This window comes from Prunus dulcis, chromosome 3, assembly GCF_902201215.1.
Source record: "Prunus dulcis chromosome 3, ALMONDv2, whole genome shotgun sequence".
Taxonomy (NCBI): Eukaryota; Viridiplantae; Streptophyta; class Magnoliopsida; order Rosales; family Rosaceae; genus Prunus; species Prunus dulcis.
Genome location: NC_047652.1, coordinates 554,108 through 570,916, shown reverse-complemented (window position 1 = coordinate 570,916; position 16,809 = coordinate 554,108). Strand labels below are relative to the sequence as shown.

General features: G+C 38.0%; 3 protein-coding genes across 3 annotated transcripts; all 3 read left to right on the top strand.

Annotated features, from left to right (window-relative positions):
• The first annotated feature begins 219 nt into the window (after positions 1 to 219).
• LOC117621579 (NADH dehydrogenase [ubiquinone] 1 alpha subcomplex assembly factor 3-like) lies at positions 220 to 3,468 on the top strand. The gene is made up of 5 exons (XM_034352141.1): positions 220 to 458; positions 593 to 709; positions 926 to 960; positions 1,618 to 1,718; positions 3,075 to 3,468. Exons 1-5 carry the CDS (start codon positions 289 to 291, stop codon positions 3,156 to 3,158), a joined length of 507 nt encoding a protein of 168 aa, XP_034208032.1. The 5' UTR covers positions 220 to 288; the 3' UTR covers positions 3,159 to 3,468.
• A 1,069-nt stretch (positions 3,469 to 4,537) lies between these two features.
• Positions 4,538 to 8,065, top strand: LOC117623178 (stachyose synthase-like). The gene is made up of 4 exons (XM_034354061.1): positions 4,538 to 6,487; positions 6,593 to 6,770; positions 6,859 to 7,226; positions 7,398 to 8,065. Exons 1-4 carry the CDS (start codon positions 5,012 to 5,014, stop codon positions 7,971 to 7,973), a joined length of 2,598 nt encoding a protein of 865 aa, XP_034209952.1. The 5' UTR covers positions 4,538 to 5,011; the 3' UTR covers positions 7,974 to 8,065.
• A 6,703-nt stretch (positions 8,066 to 14,768) lies between these two features.
• Positions 14,769 to 15,161, top strand: LOC117620850 (transcription factor UPBEAT1). Its single transcript, XM_034351094.1, has one exon. The coding sequence runs from the start codon at positions 14,769 to 14,771 to the stop codon at positions 15,159 to 15,161; it is 393 nt and encodes a 130-aa protein (XP_034206985.1).
• The last annotated feature ends 1,648 nt before the right edge of the window (positions 15,162 to 16,809 follow it).

Sequence of the window (16,809 nt, the reverse complement as noted above, 5' to 3'; positions counted from 1 at the left end):
CCAAAATAGAATATCTTAAAAGTAGAGCCGCGCGGCTATACTTAAAAAATAGAATATTTTAAAAGTAGAGTCGACCGGCTATACTTCATAGAATATGAGCGGCTATACTCCAAAATAGAATATCTTAAAATTATAGCCGCGCGGCTATACTCGAAAAAATAAAATATCTTAACAGTATAGACGGTCGGCTATACCCCAAAAGGAAAAAGAAAAGGAAGATCTCAACTCACAGTTGGGTGTTGAGTTATTTTTTAAGCTACTCAGAAAATCAAATGTAGAGAGAACCAAATGGGGTTGAGAGCGAGAGGTGTGGGGGCATTGCCAAACCTCATTCGAAGCCTCCGGAAGGAAGCCCACCCAAAGCAACAATCACTTCCGTCTCTGAGGCGCGCCTTCTCTCTCTACGATCAGATCAATCTCATCGACAACGTCCCTGATGACCAGCTTCGCTTTCAACGGTGCCTGCCTGCCTGCCTTCCTCTTCCTTTGTTACTTCAATTAATTTTCTCTTCTTGAAATGAATTCACTTTTGATTTGTTTGTAAACCCAAAAACAACCACTAATTACAGTTGTGCCACTTATGGTGATGAAGGTACACTGAGACAGGATTCAGAGTGAATGGGGTGGACTATGAAGGAAGCTTGCTTTGTGTTGGAAATATGTTGATGTCTTGGGCTCCCACCAAATTCTCTCATGTCACTCCTGATAGGTCTTTCTTTGCTATATGCTTGAAATTTTAATTTTGTTTTTCTGGCATTTTTGTTAATTGAGGATAAAACTCTTAATAATCAATTAAAGCTTAATTAGAGCAAAGAAATCTACCCAAAATACCCACACACACACACACACACACACACACACACAAAAAGTAGAGCGGTGAAATAGCAGTTTATCTAAATTTCATCTATTTTATGTTGTGATGCAGCTTATCAATGTTCCAAATCGTGCGGCCTATACCTGGTAAATTTCGGTTTAATCCCGTTATTTTGCCCCCAAATTTGTTTTCTTTTTTCTTCCTTCTTGTCAGGTGCACCTTGTTCTAGATTGTCCTTCATCAATTACTTTAGGAAGACTCATAGAGAGAATTTAGAACAATTTTCTTTTCTGTAAGAAGCAGTAAGTCAATATGTGATCAATTCCTTTGTATGAAACATGGGCTCCCAGCTAACCAATCATATAGAGAGCATTCGGCGCAAGCTGTTATTTAGTACTAAGTCATCGGTGAAAAACCTTTATACTCTCAGTTGGAATGTGGAAGCTTACTGACTTCCCTTATATTATTAACTTGTGTACTGAAACGTATAATATTGTAATCATGTTTCATCTCTTGCTTCCAAATCTGAAACAGTAATGGCCTAATAGTACATTCTATGCCGATGGAAAAATTGAAATGTCAACCAAAATGTTATGTACAACATTTGCCTCAATCAAGGGATTATTGAAATTTGTATCCCTCAAAATAGTTTCTTTTCCTCTTTCCCTTGCTGTGTCTGGCCATCCCATCCTCACTAAACAATATGGTTACTCTTTATTCTGAAGTTATTTGTTGTTACCGTTCTTATTATTCTTGGCTAACTGCTTTTTTCATTGACATCTTATTTTGATAATTTATTTCAGAGATTTTGATTCTTGGCACTGGGAGAAACATTGAACCCGTAGATCCTGAACTACGACGCTTCATTCGCTCTACGGGAATGAAGTTGGAAGCCGTTGACTCGGTATATTTCATCACTGTGCCTATTTCATTCATTTTTTCTTGCACATTATTCTTATTGTGGCCACTTAATGTTCTGATTTATCTGACAAATGAATACCTAACATTGAGTTGTAAGGAAATTCGATGTTGCTACGTTATTCATCAAATTTTAAATGCTGTTGTCCTAATGTTATATATAGGAAGCTTCAGGAAAGTAGGAAAGTAGAGGATATCAGGAATTGGGGTTTTGATCAATAATATCTCATTCAAATAATTTAGAATTCAAGTATTACAGAAGTACAGTAACTTGTCGCATAAAGTGTAATTTCATTTCTAGGTTCCACATGGACCCCTAAAATCTTGATGTACAATGAATTACTACTCTAGTATGGTGGGAACTTTCTTTCTGCATATCCAGACAAGGATTAGTAGCACTTCCCCTCCTACAAACAAATGCGATGGGGGATTTGATCATGTCTCTTGTTAATTTGAATTCTTTATTAACCAACCTAATTCCCACTTTATGCAACCTTTAGCAATCACTATGATAGTGTGGAGCCTTTCCTATATTTTCCCTGTACATCAGTGGGCTGTCATTTGTGACAATAGTTTGTATATTTGGGACTATCAATTTCACTGGTAGGTAATTATGAACTAGCTCTTCAGGTGTTTTTGCTTTACTGAAATTGGCTGATGCCACAAGGGATAAAAGTGAAAGATTGAGTGGGAAAGGGGAGAACTTGATTTAGACCCAATGCCCCTGTTTTCAGTTTCAAATAAATTAACTCACTTATCCGCTGCGTAGTGTTAAAATCTCAGCATTGGCAATTATGAGTTCTATTGGGTAGTTTCACATGTGACACTAACTAGAGGAGATGACTCTTATCTAGTTTCAAATGTTGAGCCACCAGGAGGCTAGAGTTAAAATCTGTAACCAAATTTTACTTTCTCTTAGTTATACTTCCCCATGAAATCTGGGGTTTTCTAAGATTATGAAGAATATTTCCCCCTCCATGAGTTTCAAGGTGGTCTTTATGTTCTGAATTGGTGATTTTGCCAAATTTAAGTTTATTATTCTCTCCAGAGTATAACCAAATGGCATCTGTATTAGGAAATATCCTGCCTATAACTTGTTTTCTGTGTGAGGCCCTAACCTGCCATCTTTCTTCAGTTTCGTTGCATACCTCCTTCTAAGTTGAACACAGATTCAATTCAAGTCCTATATTAGCCTCTTCCGATGTGTGATTGGGGCCTGTAGTTCCAATGAGTGGAGAATTAAAAAACTGATATGGCAATTGATGCTCCATTTTCAACTTGGCTTTATAACAGTGATGGGTTCTACTACCAAGTTCATAATATTGTCTCATTTTTGTTTCAGAGAAACGCCATATCAACTTACAACATACTGAATGAGGAAGGTAGGATTGTGGCTGCTGCGCTTTTACCGTACGGAGCTTCTTAATGGTGCCTTGACCCAGTGCAAGATGAGTGCTTTCTGCGTCCTAACAATCAATCTTCTTCCTCACTAGGTACATCGATTTTCGTAGTGTAGTTAAGGTGGTCTGTTGCTGCTGTATGCATGCTCAAGTAATTCATTCTGATATGTTAAGCATATCTCTATGGTAGATACCCTCGAGGCTATGTTAAAAATCTTACTGCAGAAGTTCGTGAGAAAAAAAGAGACTATTCTTGCGGAAATTTTCCGAATAAAATCATCAATCATCTTGAAGTTCAAGTATATTCCAATATGAATAAAGTTGGAATTTGTGAAATGTTGAATTCTATTTCTTAAAGGCATATGAGCCTATCACATTCAGATAAAACGTGTAGAATTTTATGAAATATATTCAGATGGAAAAAAAAGAAAAGAAAAAAAAAGGGCGTGTTACCTTTTATTATTATATTCTTTATTCGATTGAAATAGTAAACCTGTCGTGGCAAAAGAAATTGAGAACCAAACTAAAAATATCTTTTTTGGTTTAGAACCAAACCAAAGATTTTGTGTAACTCTTCGTATTTTAGCTGAGATTTGGTAACTTTGGCCCCACAAGGGATCCGGAGCCTTAAAGTCCTCGCGAAACGGTGCAAGTTCAACCAAATGGAAAAAGGATTCAATTCCTCAAAAAAAAAAAGGTTGAATGTTAGTTGTAAGGAGCACTGTATGTGGAGAAAAACTACTCTTTTGTCATCCTGTCCCTATGTCATCATCACACTTCATATTTGTTGGGTCATTAGAAAAGAATTGCTATGGTCAGTCGTCGGTGCGTATGCATGTCCTATCCGTAGATTGCCCATGGGGCAATGTGCGAATTCAAAGATGAGAGAAATCAAGAGTGGCCTATTGCACAGAAGCTCCTACAGTTTCGTCAAATGTATCTCTGGTTGCTGTCAAACTCAAATGAACCTCTTGCCCTTCCAAAATCTAAATGGTTACTGGGTTCGATTCCTCCTTTCAATATCGTTTGTATAAAAGAAATGTCAATGACCAGCTTTAATGAAAGTTGAGAAATCATATTTGGGAAATCCACTCCAGATAAATTAGTTACGTCAAATAAACAATGTAACGTCTAATCTCATGCTCAGAAACTTTCAGTTTTCTTTTTTTTCTTTTCTTAAATGCAGTGACTTCCAGTTTTCTACGCCTAGTCTCATTGAAATTCATAACTGCCAGTCCCCGTTAAAAAACAGAAAAAATAATCATGCCCAAAACACACATATGCATGTATGGCAGTTGCATATACATCTACTGTTGCTGTGGATTAAAATTTGACTATTGTATTTGGTTCGACTGGTCCCACTTTCTGGGATGTTACAGCAAGTTCCAGTCACCGTCCATGGAGTCGGTTTGTTTTTCATGTAATAAGGTTCCTGATGCCCCGAAAAATAGAAAGAAAAAAAAGACGAAAGCATAAAGAACTCAGACCCCAAAAACCAACCATAAATCCACAGCATCCGAACAACTCTCTTTGTCAGTATATCTTTCTTGATTCTATTTTTAATACAAGTTTTCCACGCCACCTTTTCCATTCTTCTCTCTGTTGCCTCTGCCTATAAATCCCAGCACAGCCTTCCCATTTTTTCAGTGCAAAACCAAACTCTACTTGTAAATCACTCTTCACTCATTCATTTCTTACTTTCTTTGCTCTCTGTGTGTGTTTTGTTTTGGTAAAATTGTGATCTCTCTTTTATAGCTTCTGTACAAGTCAAGTGTGTCAAGAAATTGTAAATTCCCGTTAACCAAGGTTTTCATTTTAGCTTGCTTTGAGTTGTAGAACTTCTTGTAATTCATCTTCCTTTCTCTGTTTTTCTGTCCTCATGGCACCTCCTAATGATCCTGTTAGTCCAATCCTCAGTTTGTGTCGGTCCAACAGTTTAGAACAATACTTTGATTTGTCTAATGGAAAGTTTAGTGTCAAAGGTGTTCCATTGCTCTCTGAAGTTCCAAGCAATGTCACTTTTAATCACTTCCACTCAACCTCCCAATCTTCTGATGCTCCATTTCCTCTAATCCAACGCGTTCGTGCCTTGTCCCACAAGGGCGGGTTCCTTGGATTCAACAAGGAGGAGCCCTCAGATAGGTTGATGAACTCCTTGGGTAGATTCAGTAACAGGGATTTCCTTAGCATCTTTAGGTTCAAGACCTGGTGGTCTACAATGTGGGTGGGGAATTCTGGGTCAAGTTTGCAAATGGAAACCCAATGGGTGCTCTTAGATGTCCCAGAGATTAAGTCCTATGTGATAATCCTGCCCATTATTGAAGGCAGTTTTAGGTCTGCTCTTCATCCTGGCACTGATGATCATGTAATGATCTGTGCTGAGAGTGGTTCTACCCAAGTGAAAGCATCGAATTTTGATGCCATCGCTTACGTTCATGCCTCTGAAAATCCCTACAACTTGATGAAAGAAGCCTATAGTGCTCTCAGGGTCCATCTCAATACCTTTAGGCTGTTAGAAGAGAAGACAATCCCAAATCTAGTTGACAAATTTGGGTGGTGTACTTGGGATGCCTTCTACTTAACTGTAGAACCTGTTGGTGTCTGGCATGGTGTCAACGAATTTGTCGAAGGCGGTGTATCCCCGAGGTTTCTCATCATTGATGATGGGTGGCAAAGCATCAATTTGGATGGTGAGGACCTGCATGAGGATGCGAAAAATCTAGTTCTTGGTGGGACTCAAATGACTGCTAGGCTTCACAGGTTTGAGGAGTGCAAGAAGTTCAGGAACTACAGAGGAGGGTCTATGTTGGGCCCTGATGCTCCTTCATTTGATCCCAAAAAGCCAAAGTTGTTGATAGCCAAGGCAATTGAAATAGAGCATGCTGAGAAGAATCGTGACAAGGCCATTCGATCTGGAGTCACTGACTTGTCCGAGTTTGAAACAAAAATTCAGAAGCTGAAGCAAGAGTTGGAAGAGATAATTGGTGAAGAAGAAAGCAGTGCTTCTAATGAAGGCTGTGGAAGCTGTTCTTGCGGAGCTGATAACTATGGAATGAAGGCCTTCACAAGCGATTTGAGAACCAAATTTAAAGGTTTGGATGATATATATGTATGGCATGCTCTCTGTGGTGCCTGGGGTGGTGTTAGGCCAGGTGCAACCCATCTCAGTGCAAAGGTCATCCCCTGCAAAGTCTCTCCTGGACTTGATGGGACCATGACTGACCTTGCTGTGGTGAAAATCGTTGAGGGAGGGATCGGGCTTGTTAATCCTGATCAAGCCGATAATTTGTTTGACGCTATGCACTCCTACCTTTCCAAAGTTGGTATCACAGGAGTCAAAGTGGATGTTATTCATGTAAGTATTCAACATATCACCATCTTATTTTCTGCTGTATTTTCTTATTTGATTATCTATATTCACTTGCAGACTTTTAACTGTTTACATGAATTTTCCGTATAGACTCTTGAATATGTATCTGAGGAATACGGAGGCCGTGTGGAGCTTGCAAAGGCTTATTACAAGGGGCTGACTCATTCTCTTCAGAAGAACTTCAATGGGACTGGACTTATTGCTAGCATGCATCAATGCAACGACTTCTTCTTCCTTGGGACAAAGCAAATCTCTATAGGAAGAGTTGGTAAGAAAATCCAAACAAATTGATATTGTGTATAACCTATAACTTCATTTTAAACCACAGGACATGTCATGTTATTCTTGTATTGCAGGTGATGATTTTTGGTTCCAGGATCCAAATGGAGATCCTATGGGAGTTTACTGGTTACAAGGTGTTCATATGATTCATTGTGCCTACAACAGCATGTGGATGGGTCAGATCATACATCCAGATTGGGATATGTTCCAATCAGACCATCTGTGTGCCAAATTTCATGCAGGATCCAGGGCTATCTGTGGGGGTCCGGTATATGTAAGCGACTCGGTTGCTGGTCATGATTTCGATCTCATTAAGAAGCTTGTTTACCCAGATGGTACCATTCCCAAGTGCCAGCATTTTGCGCTTCCCACCAGGGACTGCCTCTTCAAAAACCCTTTATTCGACAACAAAACTGTTCTGAAAATTTGGAACTTCAACAAGGTATGTTCCTCAATCTCATTAATAAGATACTCACATTCTGTAAAATTGAGACCAGCAAGGCATTGTGTGATCATACTTGTCACTTTCTACATACTAGGACAACTTATTTTGTAGTCTGTTGCAATTTGATTGAGAAAGATACTTACTCAATTTATTATAATTATTCCACAGTATGGTGGGGTTATTGGAGCTTTCAACTGCCAAGGGGCTGGCTGGGACCCCAAGGAGCAGAGGATCAAAGGCTACTCAGATTGCTACAAGCCAATCTCTTGTTCATTGCATGTTTCAGAACTTGAATGGGACCAAAAGATAGAAGCAGCCAATCTATGTAAGGCCGAAGAGTATGTGGTCTATCTCAACCAGGCTGAAGAACTTCGACTCGTGACCCCAAAATCTGATGCAATTCAAATCACCATCCAACCATCTACATTCGAGCTTTTCAGCTTTGTGCCAATTAAAAAGATCGGAAGCAGCATCAAGTTCGCGCCAATTGGACTTACAAACATGCTCAACAGTGGAGGAACTGTCCAAGAGTTGGAGTACAAAACTACTGCAGTTGAGTTTAGTGCCCAGATGAAGGTTAAAGGTGGAGGCAATTTCTTGGCCTACTCAAGTGAATCTCCAAAGAAATGTTGTTTGAATGGGACTGAGGTAGCTTTTGAGTGGTCAACTGATGGCAAACTGACCCTGAATCTTCCTTGGGTTGAAGAAGCTGCTGGCAATTCTGATGTGGTTTTTGCTTTCTGATTTGTATATTAACTTTGCTTAAGGCCTTAGGGTGTGACAAACTAGTAGTATATGAACTGAAGTTATTCTAAGCATAATGAATTCATTTCGTACCTTATAGTGATTAGATTTCACATTTATTCCATCATATTATACAGCGGAGGAGCAGGAGGGACGCAACTTGCCTAAGGGGGCACAGAGGAGAAACTGTGTTCAATGGGGTCACTTAACATTACCAAAGTAAAAACTCTCTCTGAAGGTGAAACTGTGAGCTTGCACTGCAGCCACCGCCCCCCAGCTTCCCCATCTTCCATCTTTCCCTCCTCATCTCCCATTCTCCTTTCCTAGTTTTCTTCCCCTCTCCTCTTCTTTCCCCAGATTCGTTTGGATTTTAGGTCCTCTTACCCAGATCTATATGGATCTTGTCTTTTGTTTGTTTGTTTGTGTGTTTTCTATTGTAGGTCCTTGGTGACTTTTGTTGTTCTTGGATGTGTCTTTCTGTCACTGGGATGGCTGCGGTGTGGTGTTGTTGACCCAGCTTTTTTCTTTGGTTTTCATTGTGTTTTTGAAGAAAGTATTGCAATCCACCGTATACGCCATGATTTTGTTGCAGCTTTTGGTCCACTCACATGGATTTTGCTCCAGTTTGTTGTTCGGAGTTGGAAAAGTGATTGTTGCCGATTTGTGTGGGATAAGGTCTTGCCTGTGCAAAATAAGAGGTTTAGCCATGTTGGTGCTACGAGTCTCTTTGGTTTGCTGGAGAGGATGTGGTGCGATGTCCTTGTATTTTAGTCTAATAATTCTCAGAAACTCAATAGGAGTTTGTTGATGTTTGTATTTAGTGTTCAACTTTTCTATGCAGATTTGTTGTTACTAATGTTGCATGGTGGATTTATATTATAGGTAGGAGTACAGGTGCTTTTGTTTGCCAAATTGGAGGTTTTAGGTTTTTCTGGCATGCGTAATTCTCTCAAGATCAAACAAATTTATTTTTTGTGTTTGGTCACTGGAGATGTTGTACTCATATTTGACATTGCAGCTACTCTGTACTTTTTTTAGCGTTATCAATAAAATTACTATTGCTTAAATAAAAACATTACCAAAGTAACATAACCGATGAAAATATACTCAATTTCTATGAACTTGGTGAAACGTTTGTGAATATCTTCGCAAAGGCTTACCGCTCAAGTTTTTGAAAGTCTTCATCTCTTTCAGCAGAAATCAATGGTTAGAGCCTTCCCCTCTTCATATGGAAAAGGAATAACTTATTTATACAAGAATTAGCACGCAACTAAAACTTAAAGCTTTTTTAGTACAAGCGATTGGGGGAGGGATCATTAGGGGTTTGGGGGTTTCGAACCCCTGCCCATATAAGTAGAGGCAGAAGAGCTCAACCAACTGAGTTGTACTCCACTGACAACTAAAACTGAAAGCTCGGGTCTGTGATTTCCTCTACGCATTTGATTTTTAATTGGTAATGTACTAGGTATACTAGTTTAGGCTTAACAACCAAACACTATTCCACTTTTGTTTGATGGTAACACCTATTTTCATTTGACGTGTTCTTATGGAAAAGTATGAAGGACAAATGGTAGAGATAGCTAGCTAGAAGCTGTGTCATTGAAGATGATGGTAGAGATAGTTTAGATATCCTAGTCAATGATAAATTCAACTACTCCGAAAAAGTCATCGTCCACTCATCAAAGTGTAACTTCTTCTTTATATTTTTATAAGAAAGATCAATGCATAATGATATTTTCAGAGTGCCGAAAACTCCCAATCTTATTCTATAATTTCTTGATTTCTTGACAGTTACGGAATGCCAAGTGGCTAAATTCTTTTAGCTTTTGAAAGTGTCGGCTGATTCTTCTTTTTTTGGAGGATAAATTGTCGGTAGATACTTTGCAATGCATAATTTGCCTTTCTATATAGGATTATGACTCAAAAAGTGGGTCTATACAAATCCAAAGTACACGCTAGAAACATCCCAACCAGAAATTTCTTGCCTTTTTGCTCAGAATATTGCTATCTTTAATGAAAATTTATAAAAATAGTAGTATCCTTCCGATTATTTATTCATTTATTTCAGTTAAACCTTATAGAAGAATAATTTTATCTTAGTCTTGATCTTGATTTTAATTTTCCAAGGAAACACATCACAAAGATTCAACATCAGTACTTGGATAAAACCATTTAGGTTCAGTCATTGTCAGCTTGAACCCCCTCGATTTTCCCAGGAAACAAACAGAAAAGGTGAGGCTAATCCAAATTAAGAAGCCAATCAGAATGTGAAACGAATTAAAGTCAAGGGGTAACCCTAAAGTCAATTAGCAAGTAATGACTCATTTGATTTGCTTGCGAAGACGCGTTACAACATTCTTGAATAGAATAGAATTATCCATATCAATCTTTTGGTCGGCCCAATACCAGACCACAGCTTCTCCTTAACGTAAAATATTTTGAACCACGTTTCCTCCTGAGTCCTAACTAACTAACGAACTAACTAACTAACGAACGACTAATTGGTAGCCTTAAAATTCTAACAAGTCGTTTTCTTTGGCCCTCACATTTGGTTGGCCTTAGATCTTGTGACACTTGATTTTTCGGTGGAGGTTTTTTGTTTTTTGTTTTTTTTATTTTTTTATTTTTTTTATTTTTTTATTTTTTTTTTTGGGGGCGACTAATGTATGGGGTTGCATGTTAATGATACATCATCATACATGCTATGCTATTTTACCATGCATTTGCTAGATTTCATCTTCTTTGTTAGAGGATTTGAAAGACTTGGGCCACTTTCACATGGACTTGGACTTTGACTTGTGCCATGGATTAGGGTTTGGGCCTTCACCCCATTCGGAAGCTTCTTAGCAATCTTTGAAGGATGATAAAACATGGATTAGGATTTGCTTCTGTCAAGAGTTGTACTGTTTTTGAAAGAATATCCCAACGCAACTAGCTAGGGCTCAATTAAGAGTCCGGGACAGTTTTAATAACTTGGGGAACACTTTACTTTGCTTAGAAGTATCCTCATCACAGTAGTATCCTATTCTAACTTGGAGATATCGATGACATAAAATACGATTTGGAGAAAGAGGTAACCTACCAAAGAGTCGTTCAAGGATGAACATGTTGAATTAAGTTGGACAAATATTCAATTATGCTTATGTTTTTATTCTTTTCCAATGTGGGTGTATTTAAAAAGAAGTACAACGTTAATTAAAATAGGAAATCAATCTCAATTACAATATGAAATCAATCTCAATTACAATATGACTAAATAAATGGATAAGTAACTAAAATCCTAACTAAGTAAGGAACTAGAATCCTAATCAAATATGAACTCGTCAACAGAACATGATCACCATATATATGTAAATTCAGTGCGAGAGAGATTTTAAAGCTGGCGTACGTCAAGAAAGCTTACTAAATAGAAGAAGCAATATATCGATATCAAATCAATGGAATTTGAAGACGAGGTTGGTATTTATTATAGGTCGTCGTACAAACCATCGATCAAGAAGGAAGTGGATGAGACTGCAACATCAGAGATTCATGGGGAAGTTGAAGAAGAAGTAGATGGGGTTGAGAGGAGGCTCAAAGAGTTGAAGAACTTTGATGAGCTTCCTAACCCTCCTTGTAATCATCACTTCATCAACAAGCCATATAATATACAAGCATCGCTAGCCAAAAGGATTCAAGGAGAATGGGAATCAATAAGACAACTTCACTCAAGTTCAATTTTGGTTAGGGGTTATACTTCAAGAATTGATCTTATGAGAGCTGTGATAGTTGGTGGAGGTGACTTCATACGTCTTCCAAAACGTGACAAGATCAAGATAATGGGTCGAAAAGGTGTCGTGATAGTTGATGATGATCGAGAAGATGATGAGATGATAACTTGTCGAGAAGGTCCTCCTTATCACCAAGGCTTGTTCTTCTTCGACATATTCTTTCCAAGCAATTATCCGACGGAGCCTCCCCAACTCTTTTTCCGCTCTTATGGCCTTGATCTAAACCCTAACTTGCCTAAAAACGGCAAAGTTTTGCTTGACGCCAATCTACAACAGTCAAGCATATGGGACACACTTGTTTCAATTCGGGAATTGATTCTCGTGGATGGTATTGATCGTGACAAAGAGAAATCTTCGAAATTAAGCAAAAGGGTTTTTGTGCAAACTTGGGAAGCCATGCTGCATATGTTGGAGTGCGCACCTATCCATTTTCGAGCTTTAGTTTTGGGGTATTTTCGAGTAAGATCTCATCAGATTCTACTCGACTACAAAGCTTATGCCGATGTTCAGGATCCGGCGATGAAGTTGTTATTCTTCAAGCTTGTGAAGGCCTTTGAAACTAATGGAACTTATTGCCGACATCATTATAATCAGAAGGAGTATGATTTGGCATTAGAAAAAAAGGAGCCTTTAGAAGATTATAGCAATAATATTCGTAGTTTTTGGTACTCTTCACTAAAAATATAGAATAAAGTGAAGATTTTATTGTAATAGCTACGCTTGGTTGGTCTCATATTTTTATTTTTATTTTTATTTTTAATTGTCTTTTGTTTCGTTATTAATTGTTGATGTTGTTGGAAACAGGTTTAATTTGCTTCAACTTTTATGTCTGCCTTTTTACCACAAGTCCAATCTTCTTGTACTATTAAATTATCCTAGAAAAGCTTGCTCAAATCTCACATTGCCTAAGAAGTTAAAGCGATTCTTGTTGCTCTCTTGATCAATGTTTTGCATCTCACTTTGCCCCCTTGACCAATGTTTTGCATCTCGTGAAAAAAGCTAACGTGGCACTAATATGACCCACTTTTCTCGACCTAGCTGCAATCGTGGCCGTGAGGTTATTCAGGTTGACTCCAACATATAGTACTTAACATGAAATTGCGATGAAGAAATCAGGCCTATAATAAGCATTGCATATAATTGCTCTTCCTAAGCTCACGGAGAACATTGATTGCTCAGGCAATAGTGTGTTGCGTGGGTTATTCTCTTATGATAAGAGACTTATCTCCATGGGCCACATAGCCAACAACTACTCATCATTACGAATTTATCTGAAGGACAACAGAAAATTAAGAACAACAAGAAGAAAAGGTTAATTATAATTTGGCAAGACGGAGACATGTCAACAAATGTGCCTAGTTTTGCAAAAAAAATATTATGCACAGTTCATTTTCTGTTTTTGGTTTTATAGTCAATCAATTTTCGACGAATTACAAAAGAAAGGAGACCAAAATTTATAGCAGGCAACTCTGTCGCAACTCTCTTAATTTTAATAAATAAAGACTTTCGATTAGAAATTTAACTACTATGTGTTTGTTTGATATTATATGGCCTTGAAAAATTAAGAATGATAATCAATAATAATGCGTTGTGTGACCAATACTATATAGTCTATTAATTTGGGTTAGGATAATTAATCCATGTGCTTAGCCGTCACAAACTTCGTTTGTTTTGTAAACCGAGTTTAAGTGCCAATTTATATGTAATCACCAACCAAGGGATGACAAGAAGATCCAGAACACTCTACATTCCTATCCAATTGTTCAATATATAATTAGCATAACCATAATTATAATTATAATTAAGTAGCTTGCTAGCCCCGCCACAGATGGTGAAGGTGCACAAGACCTCGTGCTCTAAACTTTGCCACGTTGCATATTCAGAACCATTCGATCTATGGACTTGGATAGTGCTGGCCAGGTAACTATATATATCAGTATGCTGGATCTGCAACCGCATTTGCATGTGCATCATGTTCTCTGGCTCCTGCTTAAGCTTTGTTTGTAGATCAATGGTGGGGATAATTGGTTTGGAGGGGAAAAAAATTAATGGAACCAATGATTCAAATTCTCGAAATACTCAGAAGGTTTTGGTTTTATTTATTAATGGTAATCTCCAATCCAAGTGAACTAATACTGCATGCATGCATTGGTATATATATATCTCCACCGAAAGTGCAAGTGACAGACAGAAGATGCATGCATCTTTGTCTGTGAGATTGTCCGAGTTTTAAGTTTGGAGGGGGTAACCATGATACAGAGACATGTTACAAACATGGCTTAGGAATTGTTTTTTCTAACAAGTTCGAGACATCAATCATGAGTTTGATGCAAAATGGGGTTCATGAATGTCAGAACCAAATCTACCTTATCCCAACATTAAGATCTAATTTGTCCACCAATTCTAACATGTTATGTGCAGGCACTCCAGTTCCTTTTAGTTTTATTTATTCTAGGTTTCCTGCCTGGAAACAAGGCCTAACCACCATGAAAAACCCTAGAAAATTTTTAGGCCATGTTGATTGAGCTGGAATGATGAGGAGATTAAGGACCCCCAATTTGCATTACCTAAGTAAGCATTGAATTTGGAAAGTGGGAAGGAAGAATAATCCAGGGTGTTTTTCGTGGGATAGGCGTGATGAAAGGTGGTGGTGGTTTAAGAAGGGCTTCTTAAGAATCATGTGGTTGCATGTGCATAAGTTGGAGAACATGCCCAAAGCAACAAGCATTAACAACACCAATAATAATATATGTACACTTGGCATCATCCCATTCATTTATCCCCATTCCCTTGGAGGAGACCTTCTATGAAATTGTCTTGTGGCCCCTACTTTTGCCTTAATTAATTAATTAATACACATAATTAACTAATCTGTATTATCCTTAATGGCCGGCAACTCAGTTACCAGCTAACACCCTATAAAAACCCTTAATTATGCCATTTCTGCTATAGCAGCCATAGTGTTTTGGCTTGAATCATAAGGATTTCTCAAGGACAGCAAGCTACTGTGTTTAGCTCCTGAATCATGGGTTCTCAGCATCCTCTCCTTGTTTCCCTTGATTTGAAGGGCATGGTCCTAAAAAATGAGGGAAAGTCCTACACAAAGTGGAACAAAGTTAATATGATCACAAGGGAAAGTGGAGGAGTTGTGAAGAACAAGAGAACACCCAAAAGAAGAAGGATATTAAAGAAGAGGGGTACACTGAAGGGCCTCCAACAAAGTGCAAGAATGCGCAGCAATGGGATCCAAAGAAGGGTGAAAACCTTGAAGAGACTGATCCCAAAAACCGATTCGTCGACGGGGTTGGATGGACTCTTCAGAGAGACAGCTGATTACATCTTGTCCTTGCAAAGTAGAGTAAGGCTCTTGCAAATTATGGTTCAGGCATTGGCACCTGGTTCTCATCATGATGAGTGACTCATTCATTTCTGTAAAGAATAGTATTCTTTATTTTTTTTTTTCAATTCTTTAAAAGTACTTTTTTTCTTTTTTCTTTTTATTATTCTTCCTGTTTTTCCTCTTGTGATTTAGTCATAGAAACCTGTTTGGGTTTGGGAAGTCCAGAGTACATGCATGCTCTCAGGCTGTCTACAGTTTGTAAAGAGCTTGGTCATTTTATTGTGTGGAAAAAGCAAGTTGATGATAAGTGGTTTAGTGAACATTTACTCTTTAGTTTATTTGTGAATAGCATGTATTTTCTGGGAAATTAACGGTTGGCACGCAACCGTTAATTTCCTTGCTAACATCTAAACCCTAGAGTTACTCGATTCTTTTCAAAATCAAATCCATTTTAGATCGAATGGGGATGCCTAAAAACGGATTTGGACCGACGAACAGCTATCCTTGCTAACATTTACCGAACCCTAACGGCCAGTTATGATAGGACTAGTTAAAAGGCTTTTCATCCGGCCCTCTACACTAGGATAACAGCTTGGGCTCATCTCGTTACACATAAGACCGTTGATAAAACTAAAGCTGAGCCGAAGGAGTTGGGCTAGCTAGGCCCACGTGGAATAACTAATTTATTTGCAATAACTATAAGCTTATTAGTATTGGTTTAATCATCAATGGGTGATTTTAAATGTGTAAATCTAGGGATTATTCTATAACACTTATTGGTTTAATCGGCCTTTCACACGCCGAAACGTGTTACAAGTTCAAAACTCTCCCCATATGCATATTCACTTCTTTATTTCCTCTTCTCATTTTCATTCTCACTATTGCACGTTCAAAACAAAGACGAACTTCCTTCTTTTTCTTTTTAAACCCAAAAAAAAAAAAAAAAAACAATTATATGTCCCACTTACAGTACGATTTGCACATGGCTCCCATATGCTACTGCGTTTTGAGTACTCTCTTGAAAATTAAAGAACTAATCGAAGAAGAAAACCTCTATTATTGCTTTTGCAATATGAAATGGAACACGTGTTTAATTAATTATTGTGTGAAACAACAAAGTTGATAAATGGGCCGACAATTAGGTTGAGTGTTTGGTTTCTGGATTTTCCAATTCAGGATGTACAAAAAAAGATGTGTCGGCAGCAGCAACCAAGAACAAAGACACGAAACATTTCACACGGCTCGCTGGCTGGCTGCATGCATATGCATTATGCATGTGAATCAGCTTTGAACTTTTGGGCCTATAATATTTTTCCACAGAAGAGATATAGATGCTTTGTTTGTTCACCAAGCACCAAGGTATGGGTTGATGGAATCGAATTTTACCTTTTTGCCTTTTTTTCCTTCTCCGTGTAAAATATGTACCACTGGCTTTACATGGACAATGAATGTCCTATATTGCATGCTACTATCAAATCAACTGTGGTTGGAATTTAAAATGAAAGTTTGTCATTAATATTACCTCAATTTTTATGGATTTATTTTCTACCTTTTTCATGGTAGAAAAGATATCGAAAAAAAGCCGATGCCTATTACCGTAAACAACGACGGTCTCTTTAAACCTACTAATATAATGTAGCTTCAATTGCTGATTTTCTTCATCTCAAATTATTCATCTGAGTACTACCTTGACAAATATTCTCAAATGTAGGGCTTCAACAAACAC

Excerpts from the sequence above, each read along its gene's own strand:
- LOC117621579 (XM_034352141.1), top strand. The coding sequence starts at position 289 with ATGGGGTTGAGAGCGAGAGGTGTGGGGGCATTGCCAAACCTCATTCGA. Across the intron at positions 710-925 it reads TCTCATGTCACTCCTGATAG|CTTATCAATGTTCCAAATCG; the intron begins GTCTTTCTTTGC and ends GTTGTGATGCAG. Across the intron at positions 961-1,617 it reads AATCGTGCGGCCTATACCTG|AGATTTTGATTCTTGGCACT; the intron begins GTAAATTTCGGT and ends AATTTATTTCAG.
- LOC117623178 (XM_034354061.1), top strand. The coding sequence starts at position 5,012 with ATGGCACCTCCTAATGATCCTGTTAGTCCAATCCTCAGTTTGTGTCGG. Across the intron at positions 6,771-6,858 it reads AATCTCTATAGGAAGAGTTG|GTGATGATTTTTGGTTCCAG; the intron begins GTAAGAAAATCC and ends CTTGTATTGCAG. Across the intron at positions 7,227-7,397 it reads AAATTTGGAACTTCAACAAG|TATGGTGGGGTTATTGGAGC; the intron begins GTATGTTCCTCA and ends ATTATTCCACAG.
- LOC117620850 (XM_034351094.1), top strand. The coding sequence starts at position 14,769 with ATGGGTTCTCAGCATCCTCTCCTTGTTTCCCTTGATTTGAAGGGCATG.